Raw genomic sequence first — 23,946 nt, forward strand, 5'->3', positions numbered from 1 at the left:
TTTAGTTTAGTACAAACTTAGAACAAAACTAGATGATTGTCCCAGTATTTTAGAACTAGAAGTCTCACCCCCTTGGTATTCTGCTCCCCATCCAGATATCCAGCACTGTTGATCAGGCTGGAACATCATTCCAGGGTTAGGCAAACAAACAGGTGCTACAGTGTCTGTAAAGTAAGAATATACTGGTGATTAGCAAGCCTAAGTAAGAGGACGTAAATAAATTTTTAAAAAAATCTATTAGAGGGTCTTCCACCCAGGAGACCCATGCTACACTGAATACTAGGGACTCTAAGTACATGCTAGCGCTTTAAATATAAAGGCTCCTCCCCTGTCCACTTAGCTTCCTAGCATCTAAGCAAGTATTGTGGTCATAAAAGCTGCCAGCCTGAGAACACTGAAGACCTCTTTATCCACAAGAAGTACAGGATGGGTAGGAGGAGTGTAGGCTTCCAAATGTTTCTAAGCCTTGACCTAAAGTTTCAGCCTCTGGGGAGTCAGAGGGAGGTTAGTTCCCTCTCCATCACTCAGGTAACATTTAATTAACAAGTTAATGCCAACTGTTTTGACAGGGTTTATTTCTGGGGGGGGGGCAGAGGGGGACAGAAGGGGGCAGAGGGAGCAAGACATGGAGATGAAACACTGATCCACTAGGACACAGACTGAGGGCAATCATTGGTCAAGAACGCCTAATTCACATGAGCATTGTGTACTTTCCATGCAAAGTCCTATTGAAATTAGCATGCTGCTTCTTCCACAGATTCCAAATAGGTTGTGCACAGCATGCAAACTAGCAGTAAAATATTTGTTAAACTTTTGTTTGCCCCTTAGCATGTAGGGCTCATGCTATTCCTATTGAACAGACACACTTGCCTATCACCAGCAGCAAGGGGGAGTTTTCTTCATGCTATTTTTGCCATTTCTCCAAGCACTATATGTTGTTTTTCTTCATTGCATCTTATTAGAAAGTCTTAGGACTTCAGGAATTTGAAAAGTCTCTTGAATGCCTTCAAATCTGTGGCACTGGAGTTGAGAGCATCCTCTCTGCCATCTCTCTCTGGGTTTGCATTATGCCTTGTCTTCCAGTTTTCACTTCTAGTTTGGCCACTGCAGTTCATTTAAAAAAGAACCCACTTCAGTTTTGCATGCTCTTCCGGGGTCTGAAATAGTTTTGCTTCTTTCTGGAAACTGTTTTAGGTCTTGATCCATTGTGCACTACTCAGCTTAGGGCAAAGTACAGAAGTTAGTATCAAGGCCTGGGAGTTATGGACACCAGAATGGACTGTGTGTTTGATTTTAGTACTTCATTTTCAAGTGCTTTATAGTGGAAGAACTGTGTGCTGTTTTGATGGAGAGGACACTAGGAGTTATAGCTAGTCTGAAAAGCCCTGATGAATGGATTATGTGGTACGCACACACTGGATTTAGAGTGTTTCCTTATGTACCTCCTCTTTTCATAAAAAGATCGCTCGTCACATTTGATGTGTAAGTCCCATATGTTGCAGTATATTCCTTGCATGTATAGGCTCTCTAGAAGGCCACTGTGGGTAGTTAATAGAATGACCAGGTTATCAACACAGAGCAAGGATTTCATTTCTCATTCATGAAGAATCCTGGGTTTCAGTAGAGTTGGCAGGTCATTTAAGTGTCCTTTGAGGAGAGTAGTGCTGACATGACACCCCTGCCATCCCTGCAGATCTCTGACAGCTGATAAATTGACATCCAATTAAAAAAGCACATTTTATTACAGTTTCTATTTTGTAGCAGCTTAGTGTTCAATCCTGGCTTGCTGACTACATGTTATTAAAATATCTTCTCATGCTTTGTATTTTTCTCATGTTTTCTAAGTGTCTGCAGAGCAAGCCCTTCCTCTTTAACAGCTGACGCAATTTAAAATAATAAATAAAAGAGGGTGGGCAATTTCTGCAGCTGAGTTTTTGGGCTTAAGCACACAAGAGAATACCTACCAGTAAAACTCAGCGGTGTCTGTAACTTCATCAGGGCAACGTCATTGTTTTTAGAATCTGAATCATAATTTGGGTGGGAAATTATTTTCTGCACTCTGGATCCACTTCTGTAGCGCGTTTCCGTTTGCTTCAGAATCCCAGCATACACACTCCAGTAGGATGGAGAAGAAAGCGGTCTGGAGAGTAAAATAAGGTTAGACTATTTGCTTCTGTATTAAGCAGAGCCCCATATACTTTCTCCTGCGGCAGTCAAATGATTTCAGATCTCATGGACTTTTTACTGTGAATGGGTAAGCACACACATTGAACTATTACATCCTAAGAGAGTTGTAAACAATAGATACTTATTGTTCCCAATCCTCCTTCAGTTGCCAAATTTAACAGCAAGAAGAATGTTAATACATTTAATCTATATGTGGCAATGAAGCTGAGAAAGCCAGTGTTCACAATGGAGACAGTAGTGAAAGAAGAAACAAAGACCTGGTCTACACTGGGGAGGAGGAGGGATCGTCTAAGTTAAGCAACTTCAGCTACGTGAATAACGTAGCCGAAGTCGATGTACTTAGATCTACTTACCGCGGTGTCTTCACTGTGGGAAGTCAACGGCTGACGCTCTCCCATAGACTCCGCCTGCACCTCTTGCCCTGGTGAAGTACCAGAGTTGACACGGGAGAGCGCTCAGCAGTCGATTTATCGTGTCTAAACTAGATGTGATAAATCAACCCCCGCTGGATCGATCACTGCCCCTCAATCCAGCAGGCCATGTAGACAAGCCCAAAGAGTACAGAAATCCTGGCACAGACATTCCATATTTATCCACAAGGTGAAGATGTAGACATACAATATAAGAAAGACAGTCACATTTTTGTAGTCTTGGTGCCATTTCAATGACTGACCATGAAGACAGCAGATCACAATGATGGGATTCACAAGGGGGCCTAACTACCAAAATGTAGGTGGGGGGGGGAACCCCAGTTATTAGGAAGAGACAGGCAATAGTAATGGGGGATTCAATTATTAGAAATACAGATAGTTGGGTTTGTGATGATCAGGAGAACTGCAGAGCGAATTGCTTGCTTGGAGCAAAGGTTGCAGACCTCTCAAGACATCTAGATACACTTAAGTGCAGGGCTGAGGAGGAGCCGGTGGCAGTGATACATGAAGGTACCAATGACATAAGGAAGGATAGGCAAGAGGTTCTGGAGGCCAAATTTAGGCTGCTAGGAAAGAGATTAAAGTCCAGGACCTCCATGGTAGCATTCTCTGAAATGCTTCCAGTTCCACATGCAGGACCAGTTAGACAGGCAGAACTGCAGGGTGTCAGTGCATGGATGTGATGATGGTGTTCAGAGGAGGAATTTATATTTAGTAGGAAGTGAGGGACCTTTTGGGAAAGATAAGCCTATACAGAAGGGATGGGTTCTACCTAAACCAATACGGAACCAGACTGCAAAATTAAAAAGGCTATAGAGGAGTTTTTAAACTAAGGGCAGGGGGAAAGCCAACAGGTGCAAAGGAGCACAAGGTTCAGACAGATATATCCCATAGGGGAGGATTTATTAAAGGGGATAGATACCCTATATCCTAGCAAAGAGGAGAGGATAGACGTTGATAAAGTACAGATAGGAACTGAAGAGAAAGAAAATGAAAAGGAGTCCCATTTAACTGCATCACATGAAGGCAGACAACCAAATATTGACAAATTTTATAAGTGCTTATATACAAATGCAAGGAGTCTAAATACTACGATGGGTGAACTTGAGTTCCTGATATTAAAAAGTGAGGATTTTGACATAACGGACATCCCAGAAACTTGGTGGAACAATGATAATCTAAGGGGCACAGTAATACCAGGGTACAAAATATATAGGAATGACAGGGTAGGTCACACTGGTGGGGGAGTGACACTATATGTGAACGAAAGCATAGAGTGAAAGATAGTACCAGTCTTAAATTAATCAAACTGTATCACAGAATCTCTATAGACAGAAATTCCATGCTTGAACAATAAGAGTAAAGCAGTAGGAATACACTACCCACCCCCTTATCAGGATACTGATGGTGATTGTGAAATGCTCGGGGAAGTTAGACAAACTGCAAAAACAGAAAACCCAATAATAATGGGGGATTTCAATTATCCCCATGTTGACTGGGTACATATCACCTCAGGACGAAGAGATAAAGTTTCTTGACACCTTAAATGACTGCTTCTTGGAGAAGCTAATCCTGGAACCCACAAGAGGAGAGGCAATTCTTGATTTAGTCCTAAGTGGAGCACAGGATCTGGTCTAAGTGGTAATGAATTACATTATGGTTGTTAAACATCCTTGTAGGGGGGGAAATTCCAAAGAAACCCACCACAGTAGTATTTAATTTCCAAAAAGCAGAGGTACACAAAATTGAGGAGGCTAGTTAATTGCAGATTAAAAGGAACAGTCACACAAGGGAAATGCCTGCAAGCTGCATGGAAACTTCTTTAAAGCACCATAATAGAGGCTCAAACTATATGTACCCTAAATAAAAATAAAAACAGTAAAAGGACCAAAAAACACCCCACACCAACATGGCATATCAACAGAGTAAAAGAGGCAGTGAGAAAAAAAAAAAAAAAGACATCCTTTGCATAAATTGAAAGTCAAATCTGACTGAGGAAAATAGAAAGGAACATAAACTCTGACAAATCAAGTGTAATTAGGCAGGCCAAAAAAAGATTTAGAAGAGCAACTAAAGACACAAAAACTAACAGTAAACATTTTTAAGTACATCAGAAGCAGGAAGCCTGCCTAACAATCAGTGGAGCCATTGGACAATTGAGGTGCTAAAAGAGCACTCAAGGAAGACAAGGCCATTGCAAAGAAGCTAAATGAATTATTTGCACCAGTCTTCACTGCAGAGGATTAGAGGGAGACTCCCACATCTGAGCCATTCTTTTTAGGTGACAAACCTAAGAGACAAACCCAGACTGAGATATCAATAGAGGAGATTTTGGAACAACAAAATTCATAAATGAAACAGTAAAAATACTCAGGATCAGATGGTATTCACCCAAGAGTTCTGAAGGAACTCAAATAAGAAATTGCAGAATAACTGTGATATGTAACCTATCACTTAAATCAGCCTCTGTACCAGACGATTTGTGGATAGCTAATGTAATGCTGATTTTTAAAAAAGGCTCCAGAGGTGATCACGGCAATTACAGGCTGGTAAGCGTAGCTTTAGCCTCAGGCAAATTAGTTGGAACTATAGTAAAGAACAGAATTATCAAACAGATGAACATGATTGTTGGGGAAGAGTCAACACATCTTCTGTAAAGGGAAATCATGCCTCCTCAATCTATCAGAATTGTCTGCAGGTGTCCAACATGTGGAAAAGGATGATCCAGTGGATACAGTGTACTTGGACTTTCAGAAAGCCTTTGACAAGGTCCCACACCAAAAGGCTCTTCAGGAAAGTAAGCAGTCATGGGATAAGAGGGAAGGTCCTCTCATGGATCAGTAAGTGGTAAAAAAAGAAACAGAGGGTAGGAATAAATGGGGAGTTTTCATAGTAGAGAGGTAAACAGCAAGGTCCCTCAAGGATTTGTACAGGGACTTGTGTTGTTCAACATATTAATAAATCAGTGAGGTAGCAAAGTTTGCAGACAATACAAAATTACTCAAGATAGTTAAGTCCAAAGCAGACTGCAAAGAGTACAAAGATCTCACGAAACTGGGTGATTGGCCAACAAAATGTAGATTAGGGGGTATGGAACAGCTTCCATATAAGGAGAGATTAAAAAGATTGGTAGTGTTCAGCTTGGAAAACTCCTACTCAGGTGCCACCAAAAGCTGTAGGTGCCTTAAATTTCCTAGACACTCAGATTTCTGACAGTGGGCATCCGCACTGTCACCTCAATCCTGACACTGTAGAGGAGTTCAGCACTTAAGTCACATGTAAGACCAAGTGGGATTCACAAACTAGGTATTCCCCACTTACCTCACCTTCAGGGTTCAATCCAGTAAAATGTGCTCTGAGGCCACCTTAGACCATGTTTACTGGACTGGGCTTCACACAAAACCCAGCCAGAAGAGATGGTGGTCACTTATACCCAACAGCACAGTGGTTAGGACGCTCATCTGGGAGGTGGGTGACCTGGGTTCAAATCCCTTTTCCATATCTGGCAGAGGGAGGATCTGAACCCAGTCTCTAGAGCACTCACCCAGAACGTTAATCACTGGGCTACGGAGTATATAAAACCACCATCACAGAGAGGCTCCTAAACCAGGTCAGTCCTAACTCCAAGGGAAAGTTCTCATGTATGAATCTCAGACCCAAAGTTACGCATTGAAGTCTCTCAGAGAGGCAGGGCTTAGCACCCACCCCTCTCCTTACCATGTCCTACTTGGTAGCTTAGGCAGCTCAGCTTGCTGCTTGTGTGTGGATCTCATTCTTAGGTGAATAACACTCCCCATGCATTGCATAGGGAACCTGGGTGCTGAGAACTCCACTAGGGGCAGAGCACCTAAATTTAGGCATTGCAATGCTGAGCCTTAGTCCTCTTTGTGGCACTAGCCCTCAGAACAAGATGGGAAAGACAACAGAAAATGACAGGTCTTTACAGCGTGAATTTACAATATGGGCCCGTGCTGTATTTAATATTTAGTGATGAGATTCCAAGAGGCCTTAAGGGAAAGATGGTATGAACTAAAATGAACTGCAATGCCGATCCAGGCAAATATAGATTAAATCAGCATGCATTTTCCATTGTGATGCTATAGATCAGAGGTGGGCAAACTTTTTGGCCTGAGGGCCACATCAGGGTTCCGAAACTGTATGGGGGGGGCCAGTGTAGTGTATTAAACTGCTCCCCGTAGGAATGTGCTACTTATGGTGTACTACTTACAGCTGCCAGTCCTGGTGCTCTGAGCACATGGTAAGGAGGCGGGGAGTATAGGGGTTGGATAAGGGGCAAGGGGTGCCAGGAGGCGGGAAGTGGGAGGGGGCGGATGGGGGCAGGGGCTAGGCTGTTTGAGGAGGCACAGCCTTCCCTACCTGGGTGTAGTGTATTAAATTGCTCCCTATAGGTATGTGCCACTTAAGGTGTACTACTTACTTATGGCTGCCAGTCCTAGTGCTCCATAAGTAGCACATTCCTATGTGGAGCAATTTAATACACTACACTCAGCAGCTCTTGCAGCCACACTGCCTGGCAGGACCTCGCAGCCCCACCGCCCAAAGCGCTGGCGGCATGGCGAACTGAGGCTGCTGGGGAGGGGACAGGGGCTAGCATTCCCGGCCAGGAGCTCAAGAGCTGGGCAGGACGGTCCCGCAGGACGGATGTGACCTGGGGGGTCGTAGTTTGCCCACCTCTGATATAGATTTTTTTTTTAATTAAGTGTATTGAAAAAATGATTTAACCAGTGTTTTGTATCGTTTTAACTGGAATTAGCTTTGTGCTTTCTGGTGTAGGTTTTTGTTCCCTCAATAATCAGCATAATTACCCAAAGTCCTCTGTATCTTCAAGTGTATCTGCATCCCTATGCCATATAGGGAGGTCCAATTTTAAAAAAAGGGGGGGAGAAGCAGGGGGGCTGGCTCCACCCATGACATGAATGGAAACAGATGCTTCCCATTGAAAGCAAACAGCGAATTTCCAACAACCCTCTTACAAAGTGATTTCCTTTTAATAAGGTTAAAATGGTATGAAGTTAGAATGCCATAGAACATGCAACCAAATTGTCTCTTCCCAGCCCCCACATGCACATACAATCAGTGCAAGATGTGTATGCAAAAGAGGAAAAAAAAAATGATCAATTCAGTTTGAAACCCTGGAGGCGTTCTCTCAGATTTGACTTCCTCTACAACCTGAAGGCAGTAAGTCCACCATCCCAAAAATCTACACCCAACCATATATGTTGTGCAGTACCAGAATTCCCTCACTTTGGGGAATCAATTGACAGAATGCAGTAGCTTAGGACTTACCCTTCCACACAGTGAGCAGCTGTCACTATCCATTCAGGGGTGATAATGGAGCCTCCACATACATGGGAGCCTTGGATTTGAAGGCTGACCTGCCATGGCCATTCCTTCACCAGTGCAGCACTGCCACCCACAATTCTGCCCGCAGGATTCGCATTTTTACGAGATAAGCCACACACTGAAAAAATACACAAAGATGGGGTGTGTGGAAGAGAGATTGTTTTCAACTATTATTGGCTGCTAGTCTCAGGATAACGATAATTCAAAATTATGTTGGGATTTTCCCATTTAAAAAACCACCACCAGGTGGAAAACTGGAACTCTGGAGGCTGAAGATTTTAAATGCAGTTTATCAACAAAAATGTCATGATCCTCTGGATGGGTCTTTGAAGAGACTGAATCCAGGACCTTTGGCTCTGAAAGTATAAGCTTCTGCTGCCTGGATTAGAGGGTCAGTGGCAGTAGCAGACCTGTAACATTCCTTACATGGTCCACTCACTAGAGGGGATGTAGACTCACACTGGTATCAACCTAGATGACATACATATAGCTTCTCTACTCTTGGGGTGTTACTTGGTAGCTTTTTAGATTGTCTGCCAGGGTGTTTAAATTAGTCAGGATCAGCAGTCTAACAAACTCATGGGTTCAAAATTCCATACTAAAGGCCCAATTCTCACTTACACTGCTCTTGCAGGGTGAACTATTGCACGTAGTTGCTGATCTCTGGATGGGAAATGAAAAGGTGGATCCTTTTAACTATCAGAATTTCAGATGGAAGACAAACAAACCCACGTAAGGGAGACCCCCACTATGTAGGATTACTTACCCTCTTCCCCCAGAGTTTGTTTTGGAATGTAAGTCTATATGAGTTGTTGCTTTCTGCTTACCACTAGAATACATAACAATTCAGAGATTTCCCCTCCCCCTCCCCCTCATTCCCCCGCACCCCCAAGGTACTTGGTCTCCAAGTTGCAGCCTTAAAAATCTCACTAATGAAGAGATGGAGAGGAGTCACCAGGTTACTTCTCTAACAAAATGACATGGGACTAGCTTAATTTTTCATTCCACCTTTCTTTCCATCAAACTTGGAGAAGGTATGTGGAAGAGGTCGATGCATGATTACTTGTAAATGACTGACAGAAGGATGACTATTGGGGTGGGCTTAGAAGAACTGCATAACTATATGAATTTGTAACATGCTGTCACACATACTAGTGTTCCTGTACTAGACCCTGCACAAGGGAGAAAGAAGAGCTCCCACACTCATAAATATAGGCTAAAAGGCCAGACATCATTGTATTCTAATCATTCTGGATCCTATGTATAATTGTAGGGATAAATATAAGAACACAGGACTGGAAAGAACATAGGACCTGGGTTATGTTCAGCCCCCTCTATTGCAGACAACCCCATCATACAATATATAGTATCATACAATATATAAAAGATATAACAGGCATGAAGTATCATTACTACAGACACAAGAATCTGTCCCTAGATGTTTGCCAGGATGGCAGACTGTCCTTGCAAAACTATATAATAAAATGTCCCTTATTTATATAGAACAAAAGTACCTTACCATAAAGGTAAGAGGAAAACTACACTTAAGCATAAGCAGAACTGAGGAGAGAGCTTTTCTCCCCTCTGAGCCACAGAGAATAAATATTACTATGGATAATGAGAACATCCACAGACAGGATAGGAATAAAAGCAGCTAGAAGGGATAAATGTTTCACTAACTATCAGGGATTCATGAAAAAATTTACATCAGGGGTCAGCAACCTTTCAGAAGTTGTGTGCCAAGTCTTCATTTATTCACTCTAATTTAAGGTTTCGCGTGCCAGTAATACATGTTAACGTTTTTAGAAGGTCTCTTTCTATAAATCTATATTATATAACTAAACTATTGTTGTATGTAAAGCAAACAAAGTTTTAAAAATGTTTAAGAAGCTTCATTTAAAATTAAATTAAAATGCTGATCTTACGCCGCCAGCCTGCTCAGCAAAATGCCAGCCTGGGGTTCTGTTCACCTAGGCCGGCAGCAGGCTGAGTGGGGCCTGCGGCCGGAACCCCAGATCTGGGGGGAGGGTTCAGGGGTCAAGGCAAAGGGCTGTGGGGGGTTCAGGTCAGAAGGCTGGGTGTGTGTAGGGGGGTTCAGGGCAGAGGGCTGGGGTGTGTGTGGGATGTAGGGCAGATGGCTGGGTGGGGGGGTTCAGGGGTCAGGGCAGAGGGCTGGGGGGTGTGGGAGGTGCAGGGCAGAAGGCTGGGTGTGGGGGGGGGGGATCAGGGTCAGAGCAGAGGGATGGGGGCTGTGGGGGTGAATGGCAGAAGGCTGGGCATGGGGGGGGTTCCGGGGTCAGGACAGAGGACTGGGGTGCTCGGCTCTTGGGGGTGCTCCCAGCTCCCTGCCCTCAGCGGCTCATGGCAGGGGGCTGGAAGGAATATGCCCTGTTCCACCCCCTTCCCCAAGGCCCCGTCCCTACCTCTTCTCTGCCTCCTCTACAGAGCAGGGAGCATGCTGCCACTCTTCCCCATCCCCCTCGCAAGGGCCATCAGCTGATTGGGGCAGGGAAGGAGAGGAGGCGGCACAGGAAGGCACCACGCTGGGGGGAAGAAGCGAGGGAATGGGGAAGCTTGGCTGCCGCAGGACCTAGCTTCTACCTCCTGCCCCCGCAGGGGAGAGCAGTGGGCAGGGGGGCTGAGTGGGACTGGGGGCCAGGACCGCAGCAGGCAGCAGCGTGCCGCTCAAAATTGGCTTGCATGCCGTAGGTTGCTGACCCCTGATTTACACTACGGGCAAGTTATTCCTCAATTGCTCATTACAGGGTTTTTTGGACTTGCCTCTAGAACATTTGATACTGGCCACTGTCAAACAGGATTCTGGATTAAATGGCCCTACTGGTCTGATTTTTATATGGCAATTTCTATATAAATTTAATCTTGGACAGATTATTCAGAGGATCTGATAAAGCCAGCAACAATGCAGTTAGACAAAGAAATTTCAGGATCCAGCATCCTGCTTGTCTCCCCAAATCTGCTAGCCCTCCCCCTCCCATCCAGATTCTGCACTTAGAACTACAACCAAGACGCCTATCCCATCTGAATAAGATGTGCTTCAATACGCAGAACCCTTGCACAGCTGCTTTCTAGACAGTCACTGAAAGCACAGACAAATGAAAAAGTTATATTCTTCTAAAGAAACACAAAACACTTACCTATGCAACGCAGAGATACCACTGCTCCAGACACACACGAGTCACTAAAATAAATCAGCATACAGTTAGTTAGTGCATATAAAGACTCTGCTTAGCAAATGGCAGTTAGAGACAACTCTCCAGCCACAGCAATACATTGTGCCCTCCCAACCAGCCACACTTGTCTCCTTCCCCCGCTCACTCTCTCTGACTGCCCTGCCGGTGCTCACACAACCTTCACTTCTGTTTCCTCCACTCAGAGCAGGAGCATTAGTAGGAAGCATGCCGCTCTGATTGTAACCAGCAGAAACATAGAACTGTGAGGTACATCAGTACAATGAAGAGAGTGAGGTGAAGGGCAGTGGAAGAGAGGTGTGATCACACTAGTCCCTATTATTCATGGTGTGGAGTGGCCCTCGATCCTTCATACAGCAATATTTTAAAAAATAAAAAGGGGAGGGAATTGGTGAATTTTGTAAGTGCAGCTGCGCACATACCAGGGAACTGAAATGAGAACATACGTATGTTTCATAAAGTAGTTTAACTTGCAGTCTGCCACTCTAGAAGGTGTCCTTTTAACTCTGCTACATGCATATTAATACAGCTCTAAAAAAGTGATACCAAAATAATGCTGTGGGTCTTTTAATACTTTATGGTTGTTACCACTGTGAACTCAAATTTTCATATAGTAACTAACATCATGAGTTTTCTCCAAAACAGTCTTTCGGATGGTGTGCAAAGAATAGGATTGAACGCGAGAGAGAAAAATCAAGTGTCCTCAAGAAATCAAGTTTTATTAAGTGGACACTGAAAAATAACCTTTAAAGAGACAGTGCCAGGAATTATTCAAAAGTTGTGGGATTAATTTAATGAAAAGCAGTTATTGTGATCAGCCACAGGAACTTCTCTTCCCCCCATTTTAAAAAAATTAAATAGAGCAGGGTAGATAATGGATTTTTTGGTTCACTGGCAAGCCTGAAAAAAAAAAAGTCAAAAATTTGTTTGGGGTTAAATTAAATATTTTGTTTGATCTGAAACAGTTGCATTTAAATTTTGACCATTTTTTAATCATTTAATTTTATTCTTTTTAAAAGGAAATTTTGAAACAAAAGTAATTTCAAAACAAAAACAAAATAAAACACCCATACAAATGTTTTGATTTTATTGGCATTTTTTTGCTTTGTTTTTTCCCTCCACCGAAAACAATTTGGCAAAAATCTACATGAATTGATTAAATATTTCACTATCACCAAATCTGCATATTTTGCTGATAAAGACTTCATGCAAAAATTTTTGTCCAGCTCTACTAATTCCCATCAGAGGTGTTTGCATCATAGTGAAGGTGGAAGCCACCTTGCTTCCAACAGTTAAAAGTAAACAAATATAAAAAAAGCTTACATGAAATATAAATACCTGTTATAGAGTTTTTTGTATAGGTCTATGTTCCCAGCACTTGTATTCAACCTCATAAAGCTTGTAAAACCTCTTTCAGGTGTTATTCCTTGACTAGAGTAATAAGTATTTCTGTATAAAACAAAATATTTAGTAAGAAACTCAGATATTTCAAATCCTATCGAAAGTTCCTTTTAGTAATATAAAACCTTCCACCAATCTAAAGCGTATAACATGAACAATATTATGGAATACTATATATCATAAGGACCACAAAGGCGCTGTACCATGGCAGAATTAAATTTTAGTTTCTAAGTAACTATTTGCTATGTCCACTACTACAATCAAATAAGACCTTGCTTTCATCTAACACTTTTTCATGGTGAAGATCGCCAAGGTCTGACCAGACTAATCCATCACTCCAACCACCTCATGAATAGAAATGTAGCACCACCAGCCCATCTTCATTTGTGAGTCTTCCCCTCCCCCCACCCCTCACTCCCAAGAGCAACAACATAGGTGATTATAGCTACAGAGGATTTCAGGTAGATAAAAATAAGTTGCTGTGGTTGGAATTTGTCCAGAAACCGGTTAAATGTCAACGCTCTTGTGAAAGAAAACAATAAAACCTTTAGTGTCCTCCAGAGGTCAGGGTTGTCTATATAATATTGGTCACAATGAATAGGGTTTTTTTTATAAGGTTTTAAGTTGAGACAGCACTCTCAGTCCAAGAGGATCCTAAGCACTGTGCGTGTGCATGCATGTTATTGATGCACAAACAGATCCCACAACTATTGTATATGGCATATGCATTACATGGTTTTGAAGAAATGTCACTTTGATTCAGCAACACCTACTGATTTTTGTTTTAACTGGGACTGTTTTCTATTCATGAAAATTAGACTAGCAACAGAAAAAGCAGTTAACTGTTTTTTTGCTGCAGGTGTCCATTCTTTGAAAAATGTAATGAAACAGTTGTGTTGGCTGTACATCTTTCACAATTAGATTGTTATACTTACACATTATATCCCATGTCTTTACAAGCTATCTTTCCATAGTTATCATTCCAGTCATCTTTGCATACTGGATACCAGGATTTGCTGATAGATGAATAGACCTCTAGGATAAAATTTGATCCATAGAGTCTAACTGCAATCAAAGAAGACAAAATTGCTGACCATCCTGTTCAAAGCCTACAATTTTCATATTCCTAAAAAGTATTTTGCGCCGACTACTCTTACAAGCAAGCTCTAAGAGTACTAGAGTTGCAAGATTAAGGAAAAGATAGAAGGATATTGTTTCAGTTTACTTCTTCATTTGACAGCATTTTGTGAATAGCTAGTTTCAGGTTTTTTCCTGTATATTCATTTTCTAAAACTATAAATAAAAATATGATTGTGAAACCACAAAAGTTGTCATGGGCTCCACAGACAGGTGTAGCACCTGAAATTACTTTTTGCTTTTAAATAAAAACTTCCAGTTGATGCTTTATTGTGACACACTTTTTATGAAGTTTTTATATACTGGATTTTTACGTATCATTTTAATTCCTTTTTCTAAAGCCATTCAAATGAGTTACTACCTGAAGTTGTATTTACATTTTAATGTTCATTTTTTATTGTATGAACATTTTAAAATTAGCACAAGTCTTTCCCATGCTCCACCCTCAGCCTAAGTGAATGGCAATAACAGATAAGCTGATCAAAGGATAAGAAAATTATGTCCTGTACTAGTATAGAAGATCACAAAGCAAAGATTTTAACATGGAACAGCTTGCCCTATACCGTCAAGGCCTATTATATATCTGATTTAAAGAGATAATGTGTCACAGAGGGAAGACCAAAAAGAGTTCAATATGAAAAGTTCAAGAGCAAGATATGGCAGGAATAAGCTATATTACTGAAAGAGACCCAATTATGCAACTAAACAAGAAAATTCATCAGCTAAGTGTCAGTACTATGCAGAATATGTCAGAAGAGCAGAGTTCCAAAAGCATGTATAGGTAATGCGCTAGTTGGGGGGGGTTGTTTTTTGGTGTGGTTTTTTTTATTATTATTGTTGTTTGTGGTTTTTTTATTATTGAAAAAAACAAAACTTTTTTGGGGGTCAGAAAATTCTGATTAGTTAAAACTGAAAAATTTCCAGTAAAGGTTCAGTTTCAATAGTCCAGGATGGAATCTCTGGTCAGGAAGAGACTGATGATAACCACTACCCTAAGTAGTTGGGGTACTTAACTGGGATGCGAGGCACTCTAGTTTAAATCCCTGTTCTGCCTAAATTGGAGCAGGGACTTGAACCCAGATCTCCTATCTCCCAGGTGGACTATTCTGGGCTGGATAGCTAGTTGTTTCTCTCAAGAGTTTGAAAGGTCTCTGTTTCAAAGGTCTCTCTTTGAAATCTCAGAAATTTTCATGGGACAGGAAAACTGTTTCTTGCTCAGCTTTAACGATAGGATCAAATGGAGCAGCGTGTCCTCTTCAAGACCATTTTCTGGAAGTCATGTATTACAGAACACAGATATTAAAAACAAGACGGATGTGGCTTTTGCACGTACACATTAAGGATATTCACAACCAAATATTCTCTGGTGACTACAACCAGTTCATCATGAAAGTTCTCCCTCTCGCCATTTCTTCAGCTGAAGTCACTAAATCAGTTAGACCAGTGGTTCTCAAAGCTGGTCCACCGCTTGTTCAGGGAAAGCCCCTGGCGGGTCGGGCTGTTTACCTGCCACGTCCGCAGGTTCGGCTGATTGCTGCTCCTGCTGACCGCGGTTCGCCGCTCCAGGCCAATGGGGGCTGCGGAAAGCGGCAGCCAGTACGTCCCTCAGCCCGTACCGCTTCCCGCAGCCCCCATTAGCCTGGAGCGGCGAACAGCAGGAGCCGTGATTGGCCGAACCTGCGGACGAGGCAGGTAAACAAACCAGTCCGGCCTGCCAGGGGCTTTCCCTGAACAAGCAGCGGACCAGCTCTGAGAACCATTGAGTTAGATAGACTCCTACCCTGAACGTTATGTAAAGCAATCTTTGGAAGGTGAAGCTCTTTGCTGGTGGTAGTAAGCTTCCAGCTTTGTTTTGCTTTTGTTAGACTGGCACACACTAATATGAGACAGGTGGATTTTTTCATGGGGGAGGCATGCTAGGGAGAGGTTGAAAAGTGAGGGGAGCTGGTGGAAAAGGAACTTTAATAAGAATGAGCCAAGCCATGTCACTGAACTCAAGCAGATAGTACCACCACCACTACCACCTGAGATTGTTGTAAGAAAGCAGCTACACAATAGGTAATGCAAACATTTCTAGGGCCTTGTCTATATTAGAAAGTTGCACCAGTTTAATTTAAGGTGTGATTTTAAACTGATCTGGCACAAAATCCTGTGTGGGACGTTTTGATTTGGTTTAAGTATGGGTTATTTTAGTCCAGCAACTCAATTAGCAATGGACTTAAGCTAACTGATATTAAGCCATTCTAAAACCAAAAGAAGACTGTCCATACAGGGGTTTGCACTGGTTTAACTAAATTGGTTAAAGTCACACCTTAAACTAAGCTAATGCCACTTTCTAATGTAGACAAGGGCTAAGGAAGGAGACATCACCAAGAGGCTTCCAAGAACAATTTTACCTTGGCATACTTGAAATACTTACCACATCGGTTTTCATCTTCGCCATTGGAACAGTGGGCCACTCCGTCGCACCACTGAGATGGTGAAACACATATTCCTGAAGATCCACACTCTATTGATGAGCCAAGACAGCTATTGGTCACTGCAAGGGGATCAGAGTGGAAAGGAGATAGGTGTGTGGTCATTAAAATGGATCCTTAAGAAAAGAGTGAGCCTCAAATTGTTATGATTTCTGCTGAGTTCTCTAGGAGAATATGAATTTAATCAAGGCATATGTTGAAAGAGCTTTTGATTGTTTGTACAATTTGGGGAGAGCACATACAAAAGAAATATGGGCAACAGGGCTGGTAAAATGGAAGAATGTACCGTATATACTCGTTCATTAGCCTGTTCATTTATAAACTGACCCCCCAGGATGGTTAGGTAAAAATAGCAAAAACTGTATGACCCTTTCATAAGCTGACCCTATATTTCAGGGGTTGGCAAACTTTGGCTCCCGGCCCGTCAGGGTAAGTCGCTAGCAGGTTGGGACATTTTGTTTATTTGGAGCCTCTGCAGGCACAGAGCTCCTCAGCTCCCAGTGTCCACGGTTTGCTGTTCCCAGACAATGGGAGCTGCGGGAAGTGGCACAATTAAATTATTAGACCATCTAGACTGACCTCCTGAATAACACAATCCATTAAGTTTTACCCAGGTGCCCCTGCTTTGAGCCCACAACAGGTGTTTAACTAAATTTAAGGAAACTAAACACATACTTAAGGTTTCAAACAGCCTGCTTGGGAGCCAGATTTCTGTTAAGATGTCAATTAAGTCAGCTTGTTCCATTTCAAATCATCACTATAAACATTAGAAAGTTTCTTCTTGTGGGGAGGAAGTTAATTCAATATTGAGAAAAATCCACTCTGTACTGAATGTGTCATTCTGCAATTTTTTTGTATATGTTCATTAAAACCGGTCAAAAAATGCTATATTTTTCTCTGTCAAAAACTTCAAACTTGGGAAGGGGACGTGCAGTGTCAGGTTTTTCCCCCTCTCCTACACCCAACCCCAGAATTCTTTGGTCTTCCAGTTTGAGAGTTGAAATATTCTCTTTTTTGAATTCTCCCCCTCACTCTTCTTCACACCTGTTCCTTCCATTACCATCATCACACACATACACACAATGGAAAAAGGTGGGGGAAGGAAAAAGAAAAGAGGGCAAAAAGCCTCAGAAAACTGCAAGTTTTTTAGTTCTTCCCACCAGAAAACTTCTACCAAAATGAACATTTGTGTTTTAGTGAAAATCAGTTTCTTCACTGAAAAAATGCTTCAGTTAAACTACACCTCTACCTCGATATAACGCTGTCCTTGGGAGTCAAAAAATCTTGCTGCATTATAGGTGAAACCGCATTATATCGAACTTGCTTTGATCCACTGGAGTGCGCAGCCCTGTGCCCCCCCGGAGCACTGCTTTACCACCTTATATCCAAATTCGTATTATATCGGGTCACATTATATCGGGGTAGAGGTGTATTTGAACCAGCTCTAATATTAGAAGATGGAATAGAGGGTCTTATTTTATATTTTTTAAAGATCTGATGAGTTCTCCTGACTCCACTTGAAGCAAGTGGGAGCTGTTGGTGTTTAGCACCAGTGGACTAGAGAAGGTCTATTCCAGGGGTGGCCAACCTGAGCCTGAGAAGGAGCCAGCATTTACAAATGTACATTGCCAAAGAACTACAGTAATACATCAGCAGCCCCCGCATCAGCTCCCCAACCCCATTCCCAGTGCCTCCTGCCCACCGGCAGCTCTGCCGATCAGCACCTCCCCATCCCTCCCCACACCTCCCGATCAGGGCCGCCCAGAGGATTCCGGGGGCCCGGGGTCTTCGGCGGCGGGGGGCCCTTCCGTTCCAGGACCCGCCGCCGAAGTGCCCCGAAGACCCGCGGCAGGAACCCCCCGCCGCCGAATTACCGCCGAAGCAGGACCCGCCGCCAAAGTGCAGCCCGGTATTCGGCGGCGGGGGGGGGGGGAGGTCCCCGCCGCGGGTTTTCGGGGCACTTCGGCGGCGGGTCCCAGACCCCCACCGCCGAATTACCGCCGAAGACCGGGCTGCACGTCGGCGGCGGGTCCCGCTTCGGCAGTAATTCGCCAGTGGGGGGGGGTCCTTCCGCCCCGGAGCGGAAGGACCCCTGCCGGCGAAGACCGGGAGCGAAGAAGCTCCTGCGCCCTCTTGCCCCGCCCCCTCTGGGCGGCCCTGACCCTATCCACCCCCCCCAGAACACCCACGATCCAACCCCCCCCATTCCCTGCCCCCTGACCGCTCCCCCAACCTCCGCCCCCTCCCTGTCCCCAGGACTCCCTGCCCCTTCGCCAACCCCCCCAGCCCCAGCCTCTTACCCCCGGCTCTCTCCTCACCCGGAGTCTCAGTGCCTCGGCTGAACAGCCGCAGCGAGTCTCCTGCGGGGCCTGAACTCCGTCCCGCTCCGAGCCGCGTGGTCAGGGGGCGGGGCTGGGAGCTCCACGCCGAGCGGAGGGAGCTGAGCTCAGGTTGGAGCTCCCAGCCCCGCCCCCTCACCACGCGGCTCGGAGCGGGGCGGGGCTCAGGGGCCCCGCCGGAGCCACGCTGCACCGCTGTCTGAGGACAGCGCTTGATGCGCTAGGGCTCCAGGAGAGGGGCGGAAGCAGGAGCCTCAGCTGTTCTCTGGGGGCCCCTGCAGAGCCCGTGGCCCAGGGCAAATTGCCCCCTTTGCCCCCCCCCCCGGGCGGCCCTGCTCCCGATCTGCTGTTTCGTGGCATGCAGGAGGCTCGGGGAGGGTGGGGGAGGAGCAAGGGCATGGCAGGCTCAGGGGAGGCGGCGGGAAGGGGTGGAGTGGGGGCAGGGCCTGTGGCCGAGCCAGGGGTTGAACAGTGAGCATCCCCCTACACATTGGAATTTTGGCGCCTGTAGCTCCAGCCCCAGAGTTGGTGCCTATACAAGGAGCCACATATTAACTTCTGAAGAGCCACAGGTTGGCCACCCCTGGTCTATTCAATTTGCCAAAGTTTTAAGGAAATGCGTTCACTTTTGACATAGGAAGTTGTGTTGGGTGTGTCTGCACCTCCAACTATCTGCCTCTGCCCCAGACCCAAAAACCTTCCCTTCAAAAGTTTAGTGAAAACCAATACATCTCCACAAAACATTCCAGCTTTGACCAAACAGCATATTGCATGGAAATGAAGTACTCCAATCAGTTCTATGAAGCACTTGTGAAAAATTAGTCAGGCCTAACATGTCTACACATACCTGATCCTTCCTTTCTTCCCTTCCCCTTCACTTCCCTTCAGGGTTGCAGTTAGGGGGAAGCTGTGTAACTTAAACCTTATAAAAGTTTTAAGTGACACTGGGCATAGAAGCCCTTTGCTCTGGGGCAAACTGCACTCTTAACCCTAGTGTGACATTATCTGATTAAAATATGACCATATAGATCATTGTTGTAACCACTGTTATATATTTGCAACAAATCTTGTATAAAGTTGTCAAGTGAGGTGTCTGTGGAAAGGTTATGACTCTCTGACTATAATTCTGCTATTTGTATACATGTGTCATTTTTGTATTTGAAGTTATGAGTATTGGCTCTACACCTGGATTTCAAATGTTTGCTCCTGGGGTAATGCCCACAAGGTAGCTAGCCAGCACATCTTGGAGGGACTATTCAAATTGAGTGGCCCATCAAAAGAACATTCAACTAACAATGGGCCATGGGAGATGCCCATCTACAATTAATGGAATTTCCTGATGCGACTAGGCAAAAATGCATGGATGTGAGACTCCAAACTCCATCTTGTTGCTCTAATTTTCCACAGTAAGAACAATGGGATTCCCTCCACAAGGCAGAAGCTATAAAAGGCCCATTTTGCCTCTATCCTGCTCCAGCCTCTTTCTTGCTCAAGCCTCTGGACTATGAATTTATACTAATGGGAGCATTCTAACCAAGGGACTGAGGACCTTCCAATGATTTGGAAGCAACCAAAGACATATCAAGACAGAAGTTTATTCCATCACTGCTACAAGCCTGAACCAAGAACTTTGCAATTACTGTATGTATTTAATTCCTCTAACCAATTTTAACTCTCACCTTTCTTTCTTTCTATGAATAAACCTTTAGATTTTAGATACTAAAGGATTGGCATCAGCATGATTTTTGGGTAAGAGCTAAGTTGTATATTTACCTGGGTGTGTGGCTGGCCCTTTGGGATCAGAAGAACCATTTATTTGATTTGGTTGTAAAGAACCACTCACTTTTAAATCCAGTGTTTTTGGTGGTGACATAAGAACTGGAATGCCCAAGGAAACTGCTTTTATGACTTCTTGTTAGCCAGTGTGGTGAAACAGAAGTTTACTTTTGTTGCTGGATTGGTAAATCCTATGGGGGATTAACCACCAGTCTTGGGGTGTATCTGCCCTATTTCTCAGCAATTCGTCCTGAATTTGGCACCCTCAGTTGTGACCCACTGAGGCACAGTTATATTTAGATGTCACATTACTAAAATAGTTGTACAAAAGCTTGTCCTAGACCAATTATTGCTAAACAGTTTGTGGGATCTCAGAGAATTCAGATGAATAAGAGGTTGCTGCTGAAATGTAAATATATTTGAAGTTAAAGGAAAGGACAACAGCAACAGTGACACTGGTTATGACAAATAATTAAGCTTTTAGATATTAAAATAAGTTGCATTCATAAAAGAGATAGATAACAAGAATTTCCTGTTCTAATTTACCCTTCTGGAAGATGACACACTTATGTTGGGAAATAGAAAATCTCAAGACATTTTAGCTTTGAATAAAAGATTTCTATCAACACAAACAACACATCCTTACCAAAATACCAGATAAGGATAGCTGCAATTACGGCACCCGATAGTATTATTGCAACAGACAAAACGATGCATAGAGTTTTCTTAACTTCTGCAATTAAAAAGGGAGAAAAAGATGAGTTAGGTTTGCAAACTAATTATTTTACTAGGCTAGCCTCCATCCCTATCTCCCTGCAAGTAAACCTAGGGCTTGTCTACACTGGCACTTTACAGCACTGCAACTTTCTCGCTCAGGCGTGTGAAAAAACACCCCCCTGAGCACTGTAAGTTTCAGTGCTGTAAAGCACCAGTGTAGACAGTGCCCCAGCACTGGAAGCCATGCTCCCAGCGCTGGTAACTATTCCCCTCGTGGAGGTTGTTTTTTTTTTATAGCTATGCCCTGACTACACAGCCATGTTAAAGCTAGCGTTTTAACATTGCTAGTGAAGACATGCCCTTAGATGGACAGTTTTCAATCACTACTAAGCAGGCGTGAATCTGCAATGCAGATGTTACTCTCTCCATCTCATCATCACGTCAAAGAACCACCCAACACCTCATACCTTTTACAAAAAAGTATAACAGTAATTGACTTGTTCGGCTATCTAGCACTCTCAGGGACAAAGAGGTACTCCTGGGATAGTCCCTCAACATAAGAGCTTGAAAGAAAACAAGTTTCATCTGTTAAACACATGCCAGACTGCAATCGGTCTACATAAAAAGAAAACCAGACAAATCTTACTTGTGCACATTTTCGCTGATGGAGGCTTTGGCTGTACTACTGGGGGAGCTGACTGATGAACAGGAACTCTTGGGACATAATGTGGCACTGATGGAGGATAATATGGAGGAGGATATTGTGGATACATGTTAGCATCCACAGGCTGTCTGGAAATATAGAAGTTTTCTGGCTGATAACCATGATTTTCGTAGTATGGTGGTGGCCCCTAAATAGCAAAATTGAGGTGAAGGTGGGAAAAAACATTAATGTTGCAAAGTTAAAACAATATAATCACTTCTAAAAAAAGCATTGTCACTTATGTAAATACAATAAAAGCCCACTAATTCTCATTGCACTCATTCAGAAATTCATTACACTCACAAAAAAATAGATATACAGAGTCTCCTGAGAAGTGGAGTGAGAGACTTAGAGACATTCAACTGAGGGATTAATTTAAAAAGAAAATACAACTAGTTTCCAATAGATCACATCACCCTCTAAATATGTTTTAAATTTAGATTTCAAATTTCCTTTACAAAGAGATTTTATTTTATTTTTTGCTTCCTTAAGAGTCTCTTCTGGACAGTTAGCTTCTCTTTTATTGAAAAAAAACAGTGAAAATAATAATTTAAAAAAAATTGGAAAAATAGAGGTTTTTATACTGATAACTTATTTCAGCTGTAATAATTTAGGGGATAGTTACTACATTAGGTGCAAATTTTTCAGTGATAAATTTGATTTTCCAGTTGACAGCGTCGCTTCAGTGCCAATTATCAGATCTCACTACAGAACTCTGCTAAGACTTCATTACTTTTACCAAATACACTATAGACCAAATATCATTACATTCTAAATTATAATGAAAACTACTCATTATAATCAGCAAGGTACATCTTGTCATGCAGAATACTTTATGTTGTGTATTTTTTCCTCCTTCTAGCCATAGGACAGTAATCAATAACTGGTCACCCAATGATTAATGTAAATTAGCAAAGTTTTACTGTAATTATATGATAGGTAGTTTTGTATTTTCATAGTACCCTCCGAGAATCACAGAGTGCTAGATTCATAAACTACATCTATCACTGTGATATCAGAGACTTGAAGCATTAGTTCATTCATCCCCACAATACCCTGAGATGCCGGCAAATATTTTCCCCATTTTATAGATTAGGAAACTAAAGGCAAGAAACTTTAAAAAAAAAAAAAGAAAAAATAAAAGTCATGTATACCTATGTCCACTTTTAATGAACCTGATTATTAATTCATTACTCAGTAGGCTGCTACCCACAGAAAATAAAACTGAATATTTAACTACTTACTGAGTTTACAGCCATCTTAGCTTTGTCAACAGTGCTGAGACAGCTCCAGTGTTTGAAAAACTTGGGATAACCTGTAAATATACACCAAAAACACATGCATTCATAGCGTTACAATTAGAGCTGGCTGAAAAAAGTGACAGCAATTTTCAGTTGGAAAATGCCATTTCCAAACAGAATCAAAACGTTCTGCAGGAACATACGATTTCAAAATTCGTAATGGGAAATTACTGAAATATGTATATACTATACAAGAATGTTTTGATCTTGTCAAAATAATAAAGGTTAAAACTAAATTTTTCAGAATATTCCATTGGTTGAAAAACAAAACCAAACAAAAAAAATAATCAGAGATTAACTTTTTGTCCCACTTTGGCAATTTCAAAGTTTCAATTTCCTGCAGGACAGAAATACCATTTTTCAACCATCTCTAGTTAAGCTGCAAACAAACAAGCACAGTGATGTTCTTAGTTATGACTGTCATTTCACTCTTAACTCATCCACTTCTACCTAGAAATGTATTGCATAAATTAAAGATAATTAGTTTCTCAACCTTTCTCAACCCTCTAACATTAACTAAATTTAACAGCATGAAATAAACCTATCAGCATTACAGATTTAATACCTTAGTTTTCTTGTTAGACTCTAGCTCTCAAATATGTAATAATATTGTTGAGGAGGGAGGCAGTGACTGTTAACCAACAAGAGACAAAAACTAAAAAAAAGCCATCCTCTTCCCCTACACTATAAAATTAACACTGGTTCTATGCTACATTATGGACTAAGAATAAAATTGCATGGAAATTTTCAATTTCAAGTTCAGTTAGACCACCACGCACACCCAGAAAAGAAGTCTGCTCTCTATTAAGGGGCCAAACATTAAAAATGAACTCCTGTTGGGAGCACTGAAGGAGAGGCAGAAAGGAATGTTCCTATGCAAGTTTCAGCTCAAAGTTCATCTTTA

The 23,946-nt window shown here is 42.7% G+C and overlaps 1 protein-coding gene across 7 annotated transcripts in view; it reads right to left on the bottom strand.

The window, feature by feature from the left end:
- Positions 1 to 23,946, bottom strand: part of TMPRSS2 (transmembrane serine protease 2) — a 41,025-nt gene that overhangs the window by 4,344 nt on the left and 12,735 nt on the right. For all 7 annotated transcript variants that reach the window (XM_045002526.1, XM_045002525.1, XM_045002527.1 and 4 more), the window contains exons 3-12: positions 22,986 to 23,056; positions 21,685 to 21,889; positions 20,968 to 21,054; positions 16,149 to 16,268; positions 13,528 to 13,657; positions 12,530 to 12,640; positions 11,138 to 11,181; positions 7,926 to 8,100; positions 1,965 to 2,140; positions 69 to 164 (exon numbers count right to left, since the gene is read on the bottom strand). In XM_045002526.1, the coding sequence (XP_044858461.1) occupies positions 69 to 164; positions 1,965 to 2,140; positions 7,926 to 8,100; positions 11,138 to 11,181; positions 12,530 to 12,640; positions 13,528 to 13,657; positions 16,149 to 16,268; positions 20,968 to 21,054; positions 21,685 to 21,889; positions 22,986 to 23,056 (1,215 nt within the window). The remainder of the gene's footprint in view (positions 1 to 68; positions 165 to 1,964; positions 2,141 to 7,925; positions 8,101 to 11,137; positions 11,182 to 12,529; positions 12,641 to 13,527; positions 13,658 to 16,148; positions 16,269 to 20,967; positions 21,055 to 21,684; positions 21,890 to 22,985; positions 23,057 to 23,946) is intronic.

This window comes from Mauremys mutica, chromosome 1, assembly GCF_020497125.1.
Source record: "Mauremys mutica isolate MM-2020 ecotype Southern chromosome 1, ASM2049712v1, whole genome shotgun sequence".
NCBI classification, from domain to species: Eukaryota; Metazoa; Chordata; order Testudines; family Geoemydidae; genus Mauremys; species Mauremys mutica.